We start from the raw sequence: 18,285 nt of genomic DNA, 5'->3' as shown, positions 1-18,285 counted from the left end.
CTTGTACTGTATGACATCCCATTAGAGAGGAAGAGATTTTCCTTTTTTTTGTCACCCATCAAAAATGGTAATCGCCAACTCATCTATTTTTCAAACGGGTCAAAAGTAGCAATCACACTTATCATTTTAGAGCAGTCACAATAAGTAGTTTAACTGCTATGGGTTACTGCAGTCTGTTTTTCCCATTTAAGCCCCATGCACACAGGAAGTTTTTTTTTCCTCTCTCGGACACCTATGTTCCAGGAGAGGAAAAGGCATTAGCATGGTGCCTAAAGCTGCATTTTACAGACACATTTAGTAGCGATAAAGAACATTTAGGGACGTGGAATGTTTTTTCATGCTGAAACTGCTGGTTCTGTTTCTCTTCTGCCTCTAAACACCTGTGTGAATGAACACATAGGCTAACATAGGAGGGCGATTAGAGGCAGAAAAAAATGCTAAATGCCTCTAAGGCCCCTTCCACACAGGGACGGATCCGTTGCAGTGGTCAGACAGCTCAGCGGGAGATCTCTTTGTTGATCTCCGCTGAGCTGGCGGATGACAGGTCACGCTCTGCTCACTGAGCGGGGAGGTGCTTGTCAAGCGCCGCTGCTCATCTTTGGAGAGATCGGACAAAAAGGGACAGCATGTTAGTTTTCATCAGATCTCACCCGATCCGATAGGATGCATGGCGCCGTATCACCATTCATCTGCTTTTAGCGAATCGGATGTCAGCGGACATCCATAGACAAGATCCATAGGTCCGCCGAATAAAATAACAGGTGCCTAAAAGTGGTGTTTTTAATGGCCTTTATGCATGAGGCCCAAATATAAACTGATGAGGAGGTAGAACTTATGACACTTCTTTGGGCCCTGCAACATTTGATCCTTTGTTGGCCATTTACTACAAATTTTGAAAAAAAATATTTCTTTCACCATTTCTAAAAACAGAAAATGGGGGAAATAACTATTTGATCCCCTGCAGATTTTGTACATTTGCTCACTTACAAAAGAAATAAAGGGTCTATAATTTTTATCATAGGTGTATTTTTACATAATAGAGATAAAATATCAACTAAAAATCCAGAAAAAACACACAATACAAATGTTATAAGTTGAGTTGCAGTTCTACTTATTGTGACTGCTCTAAAATAATGAAAGGGCAAGTGTGATTAATACTTTTGACCTGTTTGCAAAATAGATGAGTTGGCAATCACCATTTTTAATGTCAGAGAAAATCTCTTTGCGTCCTCTCTGATGGGTGTCATACAGTACAGAAAGTGAGGGGAAATCCCTCCACCCATGAGTACACAGATTTATTTTCGAATAAGAAAGGCTTGTAATTTTTTATTGATTTTTGGTTGATATTCTTTCTCTATTATTTATAATACACGTATGATAACAACTTTAGACCTTTCATTTCTTTGTAAGTGAGCAAACTTACAAAATCTGCAAGGGATTAAATAATTATTTTCCCCCCTGTACATATGCAGCAAAGACAAAATGTCCGTGTGGTACCTCTGGAGATCGAGGAGTGTTTATTATGAGTATGAGAAAAGTAAGTCATTGAAACTCTTAACTCTCCTCAGCTTCAGGAGATGCTGCATGGCCCTTTCCCTCCCTGGCTGTAGATGTATTGGAATTCAGCCTAAACAAGATGGTATCAGAAGCTCACCGGAAGTGGATGCTCTGGCAGCAGGTTTATTCTTTCTAATAAACCATGATCTTTCATTCTCATGACACAGATCTGACCGTATACAAAGAATCATTTGGATTTAGAGTACACCGAGGTTCAGAGACAATCAGCAAGTCTTACAGCGTCATCAATAAATATTTTATTACAGACAAACAGGACAAAATTGTAGCACAAGTAAGAATTCAGCTTCCTCCAAAACAGTATCATCCCATATAATATCTATTGCCTCTGTATTAAGAAAACATAACAGATAATCCTCCAGAGAATACAGAAAATAAACTTCAGGGTGGTGAGAGGAGCGATACCCTGTCCAGGTGCTCAAAAGAAGCGGTTGGGGAAGTGACCCCCCCTTCTCCCCTCACCTACACATTCAGACATTAATGGGCTTAGATAATAACATAACAAATGAAGCAATTGTGTGCAATAACCTACAGTAACCAATCACAGGCACAAGCTCCTTAAAGCAAAATTTTTTGATTGGCTGCCACGGGTCACTAAACAGTACTGGTCTTTGCATTTTGTTATTTACCAAATTCATACGTGTACTAATGAATCAAGCAGCAGTAACAAAGTATACATTTCACAAATAACCCCACATTGTGACACTGCGGTACGCCTCCTCACAGGGAGGTATAAGGCACTAGTATTGCGGTACACAAGTCACATCCCCAGTAGCAATAAAGACTGTGTTCTAGAGGCAGCCAAAGAACTTTATGCTTTTATCTGTTTAGAGTTCATGGCGGATGATCGATTGAATATCACTTCGGCCTTAACTGGTGATGCCAACAGCATCACAACCAGTTTTATGGCGCACAGGCTCTTAATAAATATAAAAAATCTTAAATACTATAAAATCTTCCCATACTGGGCCAAAAGATTAAATCTTGGGTACTATGACATTGACTGTCATGGCTTATTGCATTGAATTTGGGCCAGTGTTCGCTTGCTGTGTGTATATTGAGATAAACATCTAGTGTGTTCACACATACCCACCAATCCAAAAGCAGCCTTTTAAAAATAGTCTTTACTGGTGGTTCCTAAGAATTGTGAGCTGCATATTTGCAATTAATATGCTTAGACATTTTGCATATTTAACATATAACTAGAACAGTTATTGAATAATCAGAATTGTGCTGTAGATCTGTAATGTACAGCAACATGGTACCATATATTATTGCTTTACTTTTAACTTGAATGATGCTGTTTTTGCTCAGCAACATTGGGGGCAAAAATAGGGACATTATTACCCGGTTGACTAAAGATAAAGGTGCAATGCTCTGCAGAAAGTAGGACAATAATGTCTCTCTGTTAAGCCTCTTTTGGCAGTGAACGCATTGGCATATCAATAGGTTGTTATTTTTGGTGACAGGACAGTGAGGCAATAAGCTCCTGTGGGAGCAAAAGACATCAGTGCTCCCAAAGAAGACGCTGAGTAACAAGCAATACTTATCTGAAGTCTCTGAAAATGCATTGCTTTACAGCAGCAATTTGGCTATCAAGATGCGACAGTCAGGCAGGTATCTTTGCAATTACAGTTTGATGCTCTTCAAGGGCATCTGGACTATGAAGATGTAACAGTCTCCACTTAATAAATTAATATTCCACGAGATCACCGAAAAGGATCAGTAGAGATGGAAACCTACTATATAATGAAGATGGTTGCCAATGTCTCTTGTAGCTTTAAAGGTCAGAAAGACCCAAATATAATATGTGCAAGTCTTAGTTATTAGCCAAGCTGATCCTCATACGTCTTCCGGAAACAGTCTCCAGCCGGGAAGAAGTCCCAACATCTCTCCTGGTACATCTTCCAGACATACGACTCCTGCAAAAGAGAGGAACTAGGGTCTGTTATTGTACTTGGAGGCATAGCTAATGATTGATGGCTTGAATGGTCCAATGTCTTTTAATTTTGAAATACCAGTATATTCAAAACGATGATGTAAATAGCTGAAATAATGCACTTACCTGCCCTGTATGTTCTGTGTCGTCCTTGTTGATTAAATACATTAGGAAGAACCTGAAGGAGAGCATAGACCAGTCAAGAACCTTGAACATTGTTTGATATCTCACCCACTGAAATAAATATATTGTTTTTTTACATGTTTTATAAACTTACATGTAATTGGCCAAGTTATGTTCTTCCAACGTGTGAGTCTCAAAGCCATGCGGCGTTGTATCAAAGTAATCACTGCCGATGCCACAGATGAAGCATTTGGTCTGGAGGACACAACAAAGAAGGCAATGAGTAGATAAAACATGATATTGTGGGAATGAGGCAGAATATTATGTACTGTATAAGAATATTATGTATAACATAACCATAATGCCGCGTACACACGGTCGTTTTATGTGATGTAAAAAAAACAAAGTTTTTAAAAACGTCATTTTAAATGACCGTGTGGGGGGAAAAACTTTGTTTTATGTCTTCTGAAAAACGTAAAAAAAAAATTCGAGCATGCTTAAATTTTTTGTGTCGTTTTTCAAAACGTTGTTTTTTGTGTCACAAAAAATCACCGTGTGTAGCTAAAACAACGTTGAAAAAAACATTTTTAAACCCGCGCATGCTCAGAAGCAAGTTATGAAGCAAGCTTCAATGGAAAAGAGTGCTGAACGTAACCGGGCTTTGCTAGAGCATTTTGAAAAAACGATGGTGTGTAGGCAACGTCGTTTTTGAAAATGAAGTTTCAAAAACGTTGTTTTTTTACCTCACAAAAAATGACGTTTTTTTTCATAAAAAAAAAACGACCGTTTGTACGCGGGATAAGAAAAGCCAGATGAATAACATTGAAGGTAAATAATAGAAAAGGAGAAATCATGGAGATGAGCAGAGGAAAAGAAAAAAAGCTAAGAAAGTTGAAAGGGAAAGGAAAATCAACCTACAAATTCCTAACATGAATAAATATAGATGATGGAGAGAGAGAACAAAATTAAGAACAATACAGAATACAGCTCTTAAGCCTCGTACACACAAATCGGATTTTCCGTAGACAAAGCATCAGACTGTTGGCCATGAACTTGTCTTGCACAGAAACGGCACACAATTGTCGGCCAACAAACATGAACGTAGTGACATATTACATTATATTTCAGCTCTTGAGCGCCACCCTTTGGACACCTTCTGCTAATGTTGTGTTTGGTGAGCATTGATTCCGAGCATGCGTGTTTCTACTTTGGACTTTTGTACACACAATAAAAAAATCTGACAACAGACCATCCGTGGAAAATGTATAAGCCTGCCATCCAACATTTGTCAGCGGAAAGTCTGACAACAATTCTCTGATGGAGCGTAGAAATGGTTGGATTTTAGGCCAACAGTCTGTCATCACACAATTCCCGTCGGAAAAAATCTGATCGTGTGTACGAGGCTTTAGTTGTAGAATCAACCCTTATAAAACTAGACAATATTGTTGTTTTTATCAATAGTAGACTGCCAATGTCAGAGGCTAGGGTTCCAATACCCAACCTATGGCCCTAGACCTGTGTGCCCCCCTGGAGACATTAGTTTGTGGTTTCCTTACCTAGGTGCTTAGATCACTGAACAAAAAATATGCTATTTCGTAGTTAAAGATTTGGTTTATTTTACTGTTATTCTGTGCTGGTCATTCCTTGTCTCTTTATGTTTTTGATCTTTTATAATAGATCTTGCTAAGAGAAATCTCACATAAAGCACCAGTCATTTTTAAGGGTGCTAAATGCAGAAGCAGTAATAGCAGTGGTTTGCAGCAGTCCCTTGCAATCTATGACTGTCTCCTGAACTATGTCCCCAGTCTTTAATAAATGATAAAACCCGTCTCTCTGACCCTCTCCTGTAGCATGTCTACAGCCTTCAACTATCTCTTGTAGCATGTCTGTAGTATCTGAGCAACCCCTGTAGCATAATTGCAGTTTCTTGCCATCTTTTGCACCTTACCTTTAGTCTTTGACTATCTCCTGTTGCATGTCTTAAGTCTATTAGAATTTTCTTTAGCAATAATATTATGTGCAGCTCTGGGTAGATGTCAGGGGGGCTGCACTTGTGGCCCCCAATATCGAGAAAGCTAACCAGCAAAGGTCTACGGGAGTGGTACCAAAAACAAACTTGCTACAAATCTGATTAGGGGCGCAACTTGAAAAAGCCTTGTGTGAGAACAGAATGTAAAAGTAAGGGGTAAGTAGAAGATGCAGCGACTGGGATTGTGAATTAAACACTTACCTCCATATCTTCCTTTACTTGCTCCTGTTGGTCTCTCAGCTCTCCAAAGGCATCAATGATCAAACCTGTAAGGGGATTTCATGGATTAATTTTAAACCTTTATTCTCGTTGTCATTTTAGAGATCGTCAAAGAGATTGTCAAATGTATACTAAACTTAGGCCAGTTCATTTGTAAAGTCATACCTTAATTTTAAATATAATCCCTAGTCTTGCGAGCAACAAGAATACAATCTAATTAATATATGCAAGCAGCAAATAACATACTCCCAATATAAATATGCAAAAAAACTCAAAACAAATAGTGATAATAAATGTAACCAACCACTCAGTGTTTTAATTTTCCTGTGCAAATATGAGTGCCAACATAATAACATGTGAATATATAAATATATAATACATCCATGTGCATTTCTTCTTGTGATAATATAAACCTGTGCTTGAGTGCAATCAAATGTTTAATTAATAAAAATGACAGAAAGAAGTTGTAACTTGAGTCTTCAAAAATCCGTGCTTTGTATCTATGCGTCTCAGTGCTCCCCTATAAGAAATGCACTTGCCTCACACTTACGTTTGGTCAAATAAAGCTTTTTAGTCACCCCAGACTAAGAGCCCTTTCACACTGGTGCGTTTTCGCTGTGTTTTTGCCGCGTTTTCGCGGTAAAAATATCGCTCATAAAACGCTCCCCATGCATCTCAATGGACCCTTTCACACTGAGGTGTTGCGCTGGAAGAGCGTTGAGAAAAGTCCTGCAAGCAGCATCTTTGGAGCAGCTTTTGAGCGCTGAAAAAAAACGCTCCAAAAACGCCCCTCTCCATTGAAATGAATTGAAAACGCTGTAAAAACGTGGTAAAATAGCTGTGTTTTACCGCTATTTTACCGCTCCGCTATAGGCATTTCCAGTGTGAAAGGGCTCTAACAGATCATGCTTTCCTCCTCGTTGCTCTATTGATGTGCCTCCATTATGACTTGATACGTAGGAGAGAAAAAGAGCTCCAAATAGTGCTTATATCGTTTTCAACAATATTCAATTTATTATAAAATGTGCATAGAACTCACGTTTAAAAGGTGCTCCAGTGCACCAACTGTATTCAGTGTATAAATAAACAATAGCGCTGCACTGTTAAATATAATCACTAGTGAATAAATAAATATACGTAATAATATATTATTAATGTGAACTAAAATCCATACGTAATTAAATATAAAAGTGACTGTGTGCTACATGCAAAAAATGATAATGTGCAAATCGCATAAGTAGATATAATTTGAGAGTCTTGATGAGGGGATGAACCTGAATGTCAAATCCCCTCTGTAAAGTGATATGGAAAAAAGTCTTATTGCTCATCTTTGAGATTACACTTTTTGCTTGCTGGAACTTTGACTAAGTGGAGTGATAGTATTGCCGGGATTGGTCACAAAGGAGCAGGTACACACTAACATACCAAAAGCGTCAGATCAAGAGTACGATTACCATCAGGACTTACAGTGGAAACACCCGTTTATATATATATATATATATATATATATATATATATATATATATATATATATATGCTGTTACCTTACAGCTGTAAGTTAAGAGTCCACCTATTATTTTAGTGTGCCACACTGAAGAGGAGAAGTCACTTTGCACTTTCTTTATTCAAAATCATTTGCACAGAAGAAGAAAGGTCACTCACTTTATGCTCATTGCGTTGTTTTGCACAATAAGAAGGATAAGACTTTTCTCCATATCACGTTACAGAGGGGATTTGACACTCGGGTTCATCCCCTCATCAAGACTCTCAAATGATATCTACTTATGCGATTTTCACATGTGCACACTATAATTTTTTGCATTTGGCACTTTATTGTCATTTTCCACTATGATGAATTATGTAGCACACAGTACTTTTATATTTAATTACGTATGGATTATAAGTCACATTAATAATATATTATTACTTATATTTATTTATTCATTAGTGATTATATTTAACAGTTCAGCACTATTGTTTGTTTATACACTGTACACAGTTGGTGTATATGTATTCATTTTATTTAACAGTGCAGCATTATTTATTGTTTATCTCTCTTGCGGTTATGGAGTAACCTTTCAGTGTTTTGCAGCAGTTAAAAGAGCCAATCTATTTAGTAGCGTGGGAATACCTACCTTATTTGTATACAGCGTATATCATATGTAACGGTCACCACCGTTTACGAACCTTCCATCCCATCCAAGACAGCTTATCGACACTCCACAATCAGGCAAACGAACACGACCCATAAGAATTCCCCCCAGACACGAGACACACAGCTCTGTGCTTCTGGTTTCAAATGTAATACAACTTTAATGGTTCACTCTCAGATTTTATACAGTTTTCAAGGCACAGGAACAATCAAACTGTCCCCACCCACACATCACACCTTGGGGGGCTTCAATCACATTATTTGAGCTAATTACTAAACATTCTAGACATTTCGGCGCCGGCCTATAATTATCATGATCTAATCACTGCACATTCCTTCATTAACAGAACTCAAACAAAACACCATCACACAATGATCTCTCACAATGAACATCCCTAGACAGACGTTCTGTCTCCGACAAGTACATTCCACACATAAACAGTATTTAGCATACATAATTAGAGGTCTGGGAGCAGACCTGGATTAACACCTTTACACAATGGACAATGAAATGTCTAGGAGTAGATGCAATTAACACCTTTCAAAAGAATGTGTCCCCACATTGAATAGCCAACAACTTGTGATATCTCAAGACATCCTGCAAACATGAATTATTATTAATATCCCATCTCAAGTAATACATGAATTATGATTCACTTGCCACCCCATCTCCTGGCTCAATCTGTGCCCAAAAGTCACTCCTGTTACATCATATAAAACCATGTGCCTTGTGCCTCTCCATGAAAGATGCAAAAGCGTCTTGCCAAACAAATGTGCCCCATCTCTACGCGTTACATCACAGGGTCTTGTGACTCATCAGGAATCTCCCTGATGAGTCATGGGACCCTGTGATGTAACGCGTAGGGGAGGGGCACATTTGTTTGTCAAAACGCTTTAGCCTCTTTCACGGAGAGGCATGAAATAGCTGCAGCATTGTGGTTTTATATGATATAGGCTGTATAAAATTAATGAATTTTTTAATAAATTGAATATTGTTTAAAACGATATAAGCACTATTTGGAGATTCTTTTTCTCTGATATATATCGAGCCATAATTGAGGCACATCAATGGAGCAATGAGGAGGAAAGCATGATCTGTTAGTCCGGGGTGACCAAAAAGCTTTATTTGACCAAACTTAAAGTGTGAGGTGAATAGATACAAAGCACGAATTTTGAGGATTTGTGAAGACTCAACAAGTTACAACTTCTTTTTGACTTTTTTATTTTTTAAACATTTGTTTGCACTCAAGCACAGGATTTATATTATCACAAGAAGAAATACACATGAATGTATTATATATTTGCATGTTGATTTGTTGGCACTCATATTTACACAGGAAAATTGATACACTTATGCTGCGTACACACGATCGGATTTTCCGTCGGAAAAACCTTGGATGGATTTTCCGATTGGAATTCCGCTCAAGCCTGGCTTACATACACACAGTCACACAAAAGTTCTCGGAACTTTCGACCGTCAAGAATGCGGTGACGTACAACACTACGAGGAGCCGAGAAAATTAAGTTCAATGCTTCCGAGTATGCGTCAAATTGTTTCCGAGCATGCGTCAGAATTTTGCGCGTGGGAATTGCTACAGATGATCGGATTTTCTGATAGGAGTTTTTTCAGTCGGAAAATTTGAGAACCAGCTCTCAATCTTTTGTTGGCGGAAATTCCGACAGCAGAAGTCTGATGGAGCATACACACGGTCGGAATTTCCGTTCAAAAGCTCACATCGGACTTTTGCTTTCGGAATTTCCAATCGTGTACGGGGCATAAGTGGTTGGTTACATTTATCATCACTAGCACAGCATATTTGTTTTGAGCACACCTTAATTTTACTTGTCAAAAATTCAATGATGTTAATTACTGGGAGGTGACCATTACTTACCTTGAATGATAGCCAACAGGATGACAATGACAAAGAAGAAGAACGTGATGTCAAAGACAACACGGTACAATTCATATTCATCTCCTGCAGGGTCTTCAATCTCATCTCCAATTCCACCACCAGCTCTCACACCAACATACATATGGAAAAGGTAACACTACAGAGGACACCAAAAAATAAATAATTAAAAAGAGTAATAATAAAACCGTGAATAGCACTTGGTCCTAAAGACAATTTAGAAAAGGTGTGCTCACCGTCATCATGTCATCACACTTCATGTCTGGTTCATCTTCATCCTCGCTCTTGTTGTAAAATTTGCGGAAGAAGTTGAAGGCAACCACTGTGTAAAGGTATACAACCACAGCTAGCAGTCCCACAGTCATCATGAGCTGCAGGGTCAGAGAGAAGGAAATGAGGTTAAAAGCCATTGTGCAGAACATTTTAGATAATAAATGGGAACGAAAGATTATTTTCATTAAATCCATCCTAAGTAATGAGGACCCATAGTTATATAGCAAGATTTTCTCTAAAAACAGAATATCTTTTGACTAGTGTGTTTTGAATTACAAAGCCGTATGAATGAATGAATATTGTTGCTGCCATACCTGTTTACCGTTGTGTGTGACAGAGGACAAGATTGTGCGCAGGGTCTTCACACCCATTGCAATATCCAGCAAGTGTGCAGCAAAGAAAAAGTTGTTGTAGTGACCCAGCATGGACATGACCAAGTACCATACCAGATATAAGAAAGACTGGAAGGAAAAAGAACATGGGGGTCAGTATACAATTAACTGTATGTCTAATATATATTTCTATATATCAAAAGCATGTAGAATGAGACAAACATATGTGTACTCTTTTTTTGTATGCCATTTTGCTTTTTGTACCACCATTTTGTACCAAATAAAAAAGTTTGTAAAAAAAAAAAAAAAAAAAAAAAGGAGACTAACATCAATTTATGGCCAACAATGGTATTTTTGCACATCTTTTTTAGGTCTTTTGTAATAAAACGTGTAAATTGTTGGAAAGGCAACCATAGAAATTGTTTTGTAATTTCTGATAAACTTTTTAACCCTTTTTTCTTTTCTTTTAAACTGATATTGGCCTGCCAGCCTATCCAGTCCACCACTGTCAAAACTTTTATGGTTGCGGAGATTCCAGTTATACTTATAGTACAGTATGTTGACTATTCTAGGAATTACAGTTGTCAACGCTGGTATGTCAAAACCTGTGAATGTGTAACATCACTTACATTATTAGTGAAGACCACTCCAAATTTCCAGATCTGATACTTAACATCAATTGAGGTGACCCTGAAGGAGAGAATAACAGATGAGTTTAGACATGTCTAATGAGCCGGTAAACAAAGCAATGAAGACAAACATTTTGGCCATAGAGAAAACAAAATGAACTAGAAAAGTAGTGCAATGTGAGGGTATGAACATATGTGGGTGTTGGCTTATTGAGAAGGATTTTATTATGAGTGGAAAGATGTCACATCTTCGATAACTGATGCTGAAAAGCTTAACATTTGAGTATTTCTAAGTAAAGACAATGGAGGTTATTTACGAAAAGGCAAATCCACTTTGCACTACAAGTGCAATCTACAAGTGCAAAGTGCACTTGAAATTGCACTTGCAAGTGCAGTCGCTGTAGATCTGAGGGGTAGATCGCAAATGGGGGGAAGCTCTGCTGATTTTATTATCCAATCATATGCAAGCTAAAATGCTGTTTTTTATTTTCCTTGCATTTCCCCCCTAAGATTTACAGCGACTGCACTTCCAAATGCACTTGTAGTGCAAAGTGGATTTGCTTTTCGTAAATAACTCCCAAAGTGTTTTCTGTTTTATATAATATCTGGAATTAATCTTTAACCACTTCCCACTAGTCCACAATGTACTCCAGGTGAGCGGCCAGTGTAGGCAAAATGACGTACTCGTACCTCGCTGCCTACTTCCAGGTTTAGGGCGCACGCATGCGCATCCCCTGCCCGGCACCCGCTGTGATTGTACCTGCCGAGACCTGCTGATTGGCTAAAAATCACAAAATCACAGCCAAGAGTTACGTATTGGTAAACAACACAGGGCTCTGTACGGAGGGGGAGCGATCTGTCAGTTTCTCATCAGTAAGAGATCTATTTTAAAAATCAGCACACATTACACATAGTTGGTCACACATTTAACCCCTTGATCGCCCTAGATGTTAACCCCTTCCCAGCCACTGTCATTAGTACAGTGACCGTGTATAGTATTAACACTGATAACTATTAATGACACTGATGATGTCAGTGGCAGTTAGTCAGCTCCCTCCAGCCTCAGTTACTGTCACACTGCGCTATCACAGCCTGGTTAAAAATGTAGCCGATCACCGCCATTAGTACTATTTAAAAAAAATAAAAAATAAAGTATATATTACATAATTTGTTTTATCAACGACATGTAGCAGAATACACTTTGGCCAAAATTTATGAAGAAATTAATTTTTTTTTAATACATTTTAACCGTATGCCGACCGCCACTGCAGTTTTACTGCGGCAAGTCGGCTTGGCTGCGCAAAATCACGTAATATAACCTGATGTTGCTATGCGGCCACTAGGGGTGCCTGCGCGCCCCCTGCTCGTCCCTGGTGCTGATGCGAGTGCCCGGCGGGCCCGATCACTCGCGATCGCTCGTCACAGTGCGAGAACCGGGAGCTGTGTGCGTGTAAACACACAGCTCCTGGTTCTTTCAGGGGGAGAAATTACTCATCGTATGTTCATACAATGTATGAACAGCGATCTGTCATTTCCCCTAGTCAGTCCCACCCCCCCTTCAGTTAGAACACAATGAGGGAACATAATTAACCCCTTGATCGCCCCCTAGTGTTAACCCCTTTCCTGCAAGTGAAATTTTTACAGTAATCAATGCTATTTTTATAGCACTGATCGCTATAAAAATGCCAATGGTCCCAAAAATGTGTCAAAGTGTCCGATGTGTCCGCCATAAGGTCGCAGTACCGATAAAAATTGCAGATCACCGCCATTACTAGTAAAAAAAAAAATTATTAATAAAAATGCCATAAAACTATCCCCTATTTTTTTAGACGCTATAACTTTTGCGCCAATAAATCAAACGCTTATTGCAATTTTTTTTTTTAATATGTAGAATACGTATCGGCCAAAACTGAGTAAAAAAAATTGTTTTTTTATATATTTTTGGGGGATTTTTATTATAGCAAAAGGTAAAAAAGATTGCATTTTTTTCAAAATTGTCGCTCTATTTTTGTTTATAGCGCAAAAAATGAAAACCGCAGAGGTGATCAAATACCACCAAAAGAAAGCTCTATTTTTGGGAAAAAAAGGACGCCAATCTTGTTTTGGAGCCACGTCGCACGACCACGCAATTGTCAGTTAAAGCGACGCAGTGCCCAATTAAAAAAAAAGTGGCCCGCTCATTGACCAGCAATATGGACCGGGGATGAAGTGGTTAAAGCTGAAAGTAAAAAATTGTTTATTTTTCAAAATCTTTTTCCTTTTTTTGTTTATTTTGCAAAAAATAAAAACACACAGTTGTGATCAAATACCACCAAAATAAATCTCTATTTGTGTGGAAAACAATGATACAGATTGTGTACAGAGTACAGTGTTGCATGACTTCGCAAATACCAGTTAAAGTAGCGCAGTGCTGAACAGCAAAAAATGGCCTGGTCATGAACGGGGTAAAACCTTCTGGAGCTCAAGTGGTTAATAATATCAGCATGAAATACACCATCAGCCATCACGCTTGGATTTAGTCCTTCCTAGTTTACTGCGCCGTCCCTCAGAGCGTTGCAGCGCCATCCCTCAGAAGTTCGGCCCCCCTCCTCCTTCCGCCGGGCCAATTATAAAGTGCAGCGCGCTTCGCTCATATGCAGTAGGGAACCAGCTGTGAAGCCGAAAGGCTCAACTGCCAGTTTCCCCTAACAGTAATGGCGGCGGCAGCACCGGACAACCGTTCACGGCTGGGGTGTCGATATTGCGGGAACCCTGGACAGGCAAGTGTCCTATTTGACAAATTGCAGATAAAACAGAAAACAAATAATAAAGTATTTTAAATGGTTACTTGCAGTGTTTTCATTTTCAGAAATTATTTTATTCACTTGCAATGCGCCTTTGAACTTGAAACTAGAAAATGTGACCACTCCAGGAACAATTAATCTCTTGAACAGCCCCCTCTCTCCTTGGGGATCTAACTACTCTCTGTGCTGGCCCATCTCGCCAGCCTCTCCCCTCATCTTCCTACATAACCTTTTGTGTAGCTGCTGTGGAAGCAGCAAAGAGGAATACTATAGAGCATGGGGTGCGAGTCCCATGAAGCATTGCGAGGCTGAACAGTTACAAGCATGATTTCCAAAGGCAGAGGCATGATGGGACATGTAGTTCCACAACAGTTGGAGGGCCACAGGTTGAGCACCCCCCATGCTAGAGAGTGTAACTTGAGTGACAGCTCCGAGTCTGCTGACATCACATCCAAGATGGTGACACCCAGCAGCAGTATTAAGGGCTTTTGGATGTCTACACAAGGGAGGCTTTTACAGGTAAATTACATACATAAAATACAGTCAATTTACAAAAAATTTAAAGGGGAGATTGCTGTTGAATTGAGCAGTCTGACGATAGGGTCCCTCTAAAAGACATCTATTAGAAGAAACATATGAGATGGTGCCATTGTTATTTTCCTAAAAACACTAGCATCCTGACCGACCTGCAACATACATGCAGCAAGTGAAAGTTAGAATGCCTGATGTACATAATTTATACATAGTCAAAAACCCATAAAGCCCTAATGGCTAAATGGTTAGCATAACAGATAGATTTTTTCACAAGGAGATAAACAATGACCGCTACCATAATTCCCTCAGTACATGTTTGAAAATCCATGAGAGACTAGTGTTATGGACAGTAGATGTCAAGTCAGAGGCATATCTAGAACCTTCAGGGCCCCAGTGCAAGAAACCATGATGGCCCCCCCTCCTCCTCTTCCATCCGAACCCTAGGTTCTGGGAGGGTGTGCATGGACATCTTCCCAGAATCCTGCCTCCTGTGTACCCTCCGAGGTGCGCATCCAGCGAGTTCTGTGGCTGATGTGTCCTTTGGACACAGCTGATCACAGATCACATTAAAGGGGCAATCGTAGCAGCCCTTTACCATGTGATCAGCTAATCACATGATAACAGACTTGCCGGTTATCAGACACGCTGTGTCTGTGTGAGGAAAAGAGAGCTGTTAACTGACAAGACTGGCAGTAAATTGTTTACACTGATATTATGGGCACTAATTATCAGTGCCCTGATTATCAGTGCTGCCTATCAGTACTCATCAATGCCACTTATCAGTGTCGCCTATCAGTGCTGCCCATCAGTGCCTCCTCAGTAGGACTCTGTGCTGAGAGCGTCTCTCATACAGCCCAGAGCCTTCACTGACAGTTCCTCTTCCCTCCTCCCTCGCACGGATGGGAGAGAAGGGACCCTATCTGCTCCTTCTCCTCCCGCCCCTTCCCTCCATTGTGTGCACCACGGGAAGTGTGTAGTCCAGCAACTGAATGATTAAATTCAGCTGCTTAGTTTCACACTTTCTGCGATGCACACAGGAGGAGAAGGAACAGATCAGCTCTCTCCTCTCCCAATCCATTCGACAGAGGAGGGAAGGGGAACTGTCAGTGCAGGCTCTGGGCTGTATGAGAGAGGCCCTCTCAGTTTAGAGTCCTGTGGCTAACAACCCCCACTGAGGCATCCTCCCCCCCCCCCCCCGACAGTGGCGAAACACCAGGGCACGGTCGCAAGTGCGACCTTTGCGACCCTGGTAGTCGCGCCACTGAGTCAAGAATCAAAATTGCCAAACACGATGGACCTTACAAACATGGAGGTTTACGCTGGAGTAAAAAACAGAGGGAACAAGTGATTGAATATACTGTAGGCATAGATTCACAGGTAAACACACCAAGCCAACATAGACTTATCGGGCTCTGGTTTCTTTCCATTTTGAGAAGTGATTTCTAAGCTGGCCAGATCCATTCCTAGCAATTCTGCAATTCTCTCCCGACCATAAATGTCTCCATATTTGTCCAAGACCTGTAAGTAGGGAAGGGGGAGATAGCATATAATCAGTAAAGTTATAAGCAAATAGCAGAACCTTGCTATTGTTTGTATAGCAACATAAGCCTTTACCTTTCTCTTCACAAATTTGTCCCAGTAGTTTCCTGGAAATGAGCTGCAAAAACATACAAAATACAACAGGATAGTCAGTTCATAAATCAGTGCATCCTACTTCTAAGTTTATCAGTCCTATTTTATACAGTAAATCATTTAAAGATGATCTTACTTTCAGAATAGGGTACCTCAACCTCCATGACCCTTAACTATCACGTGTTTTCATTCTGTGTAAAGCCTGGCCATTTTCAGCAAAAATAAATAAAAAATGCTCCAGCCTTAAAAAGCTCAAGTCTCTGAAGAGCACACAAGGCATGCTTCTTCAACTTTTTTGCCTCAGAGGAATACTTAAAATAACTTTCAGTTCCCAGGGAACCTCTGCTAAAATAAATTGATGGAAGTCATTAAGAAAATGCCCCGTAAATTGGTGGTCAGTGGGGAAGAATTCTCCCTTTCCAGGTGTGTTCAGAATGCCATCCTTACAGGTGAAAAAAATATTGCTGTAATGCTGGTTGCTCTACCAAGTGGCGTTGGCCCTGGAACTATGAAGGCACCATTAGATGGAAGGTCAATTAGTCACAGTTCCCTAGCAACCTCTGGAGAAACCCTAGTTGTGAATGCCTAACTTATGGTATGTGGACCTCTAGATGCCTGCAATTCCTAGGATATAGTCACCTTCCCTCTGGTGGTGCTCAGCGTCCCGCCATCTTATTACATTAGTCAGGAGGAAGAGCGGTTCAGGGTTTGGGTCTGTGAGTGGCACATGGGGAGGGGACAGAGCAGGAGGATTTCCCCCTCTGCAGGAAGATATGCACTAGGCCTCAGGTCAGAAGAGGAATGCCTTTTACTCTGCACTGACAATCGGTGAGCACCACAGAAAGCCCTCCTGTATAGTAATGCCGCGTACACATGCTTGGAATTTTCTGACAACAAATGTTCGATGGGAGCTTTTGGTCGAAAAGTCCGACCATGTGCAGGCCCAATCGGACATTTTCTGTTGGAATTTTTGACAACAAAAATTTGAGAGCTGGTTCTCAAATTTTCCGACAACAAAATCCGTTCTCGGAAATTCCGATTATGTGTGGATAATTCCGACGCACAAAATTCCATGCATGCTCTGAATCAAGTACGAGACAGAAGCGATCAGTCTGGTAAAACTAGCGTTCGTAATGGAGATAGCACATTCGTCACACTGTAATGGACTGAAAAACATGAGGCTGAAAAGTGCGAATCGTCTCTCACCAAACTTCTCCTACACCAAACTTCTACTACAATACGACTGGTATCAAACTTCTATTTTCTAGTGCCGTCGTACGTGTTGTACGTCACCGCGTTCTTGACGTTCGGAATTTCCGACTACATTTGTGTGACCGTGTGTATGCAAGACAAGCTCGCATCCATCAGAAATGTATCCACGGTTTTGTTGTCGGAATGTCCGATCGTCTGCATTAGTGTGATTATTTTATGACCAAGATGTGAATGTCCCTCATTATGCATCTTGGACTCCATTCTACTATAAATTGGGATTATGCTTGCCACGTGTACTGGACTGTATTGCAAACCACATGGAACAATGTGAAACTGTTGATTTGTAATTTATCTTCATACTTTAGTAAAAGCTCTCAAAGCAACTATAATGCCTCCTTACTGACTGTATATTTAAGTGAATGCACTGCTAAAGCAAATGCGAGAATGTTCACAGCAAAAGAAATATGGTAAAACAGATTTGTCATCCTTCTGGTGCTGGAAGCCAAGCTCACCCTCAGTAGGTCATGCACCCTGGGCCCCATGTTTTGTGGGCTTCATGCATTTGGTTAAATCATTGAGCCCTAACCTGCAACCATGATATTCTGCAAGGCCTTGCACAAGGGTTAGCTCCAGGCACCTGGGGAGTTGAATAAATCAGGGGATGTAGGGATCATGGTGAATGACCCACCAATACAGGGAGAACAGTGCTACCTGGAACGGAACAGATGCTTCTTTTAATTTTGGCTGTCTCAGTTCATTGGTTTCACTGCCATTTTACAACCAAGTATGGTATGGTATATATTGTAGCTACATTACACATTATCTGTGTATTAGTCAAAAAACATTTTTATAAAACAAACTTGGGTGGCAGAAAGGGAAGAAGAGAAGAAGTTGCAAAGTTTGGTCTCTTTAATGTGAACACCTATTTCTGCTGCTTCACCAA

The 18,285-nt window shown here is 40.0% G+C and overlaps 1 protein-coding gene across 11 annotated transcripts in view; it reads right to left on the bottom strand.

Moving 5' to 3' along the window:
- Nucleotides 1–1,791: 1,791 nt before the first annotated feature.
- The window catches only part of RYR1 (ryanodine receptor 1), a 273,212-nt gene continuing 256,718 nt past the window's right edge, over nucleotides 1,792–18,285 (bottom strand). For 10 of the 11 annotated variants that reach the window (XM_040323298.1, XM_040323302.1, XM_040323300.1 and 7 more), the window contains 10 exons: nucleotides 16,113–16,155; nucleotides 15,886–16,016; nucleotides 11,182–11,242; nucleotides 10,535–10,681; nucleotides 10,184–10,318; nucleotides 9,930–10,086; nucleotides 5,868–5,932; nucleotides 3,792–3,892; nucleotides 3,641–3,692; nucleotides 1,792–3,497 (listed from right to left, as the gene is read on the bottom strand). In XM_040323298.1, the coding sequence (XP_040179232.1) occupies nucleotides 3,402–3,497; nucleotides 3,641–3,692; nucleotides 3,792–3,892; nucleotides 5,868–5,932; nucleotides 9,930–10,086; nucleotides 10,184–10,318; nucleotides 10,535–10,681; nucleotides 11,182–11,242; nucleotides 15,886–16,016; nucleotides 16,113–16,155 (988 nt within the window). In that variant the 3' untranslated portion in view covers nucleotides 1,792–3,401. The remainder of the gene's footprint in view (nucleotides 3,498–3,640; nucleotides 3,693–3,791; nucleotides 3,893–5,867; nucleotides 5,933–9,929; nucleotides 10,087–10,183; nucleotides 10,319–10,534; nucleotides 10,682–11,181; nucleotides 11,243–15,885; nucleotides 16,017–16,112; nucleotides 16,156–18,285) is intronic. The other variant, XM_040323301.1, reaches the window with a different exon arrangement.

Source organism: Rana temporaria, chromosome 9, assembly GCF_905171775.1.
Source record: "Rana temporaria chromosome 9, aRanTem1.1, whole genome shotgun sequence".
Taxonomy (NCBI): Eukaryota; Metazoa; Chordata; class Amphibia; order Anura; family Ranidae; genus Rana; species Rana temporaria.
The sequence above is the reverse complement of the archived record's forward strand: the minus strand, read 5'-3'. Positions and strand labels throughout refer to the sequence as shown.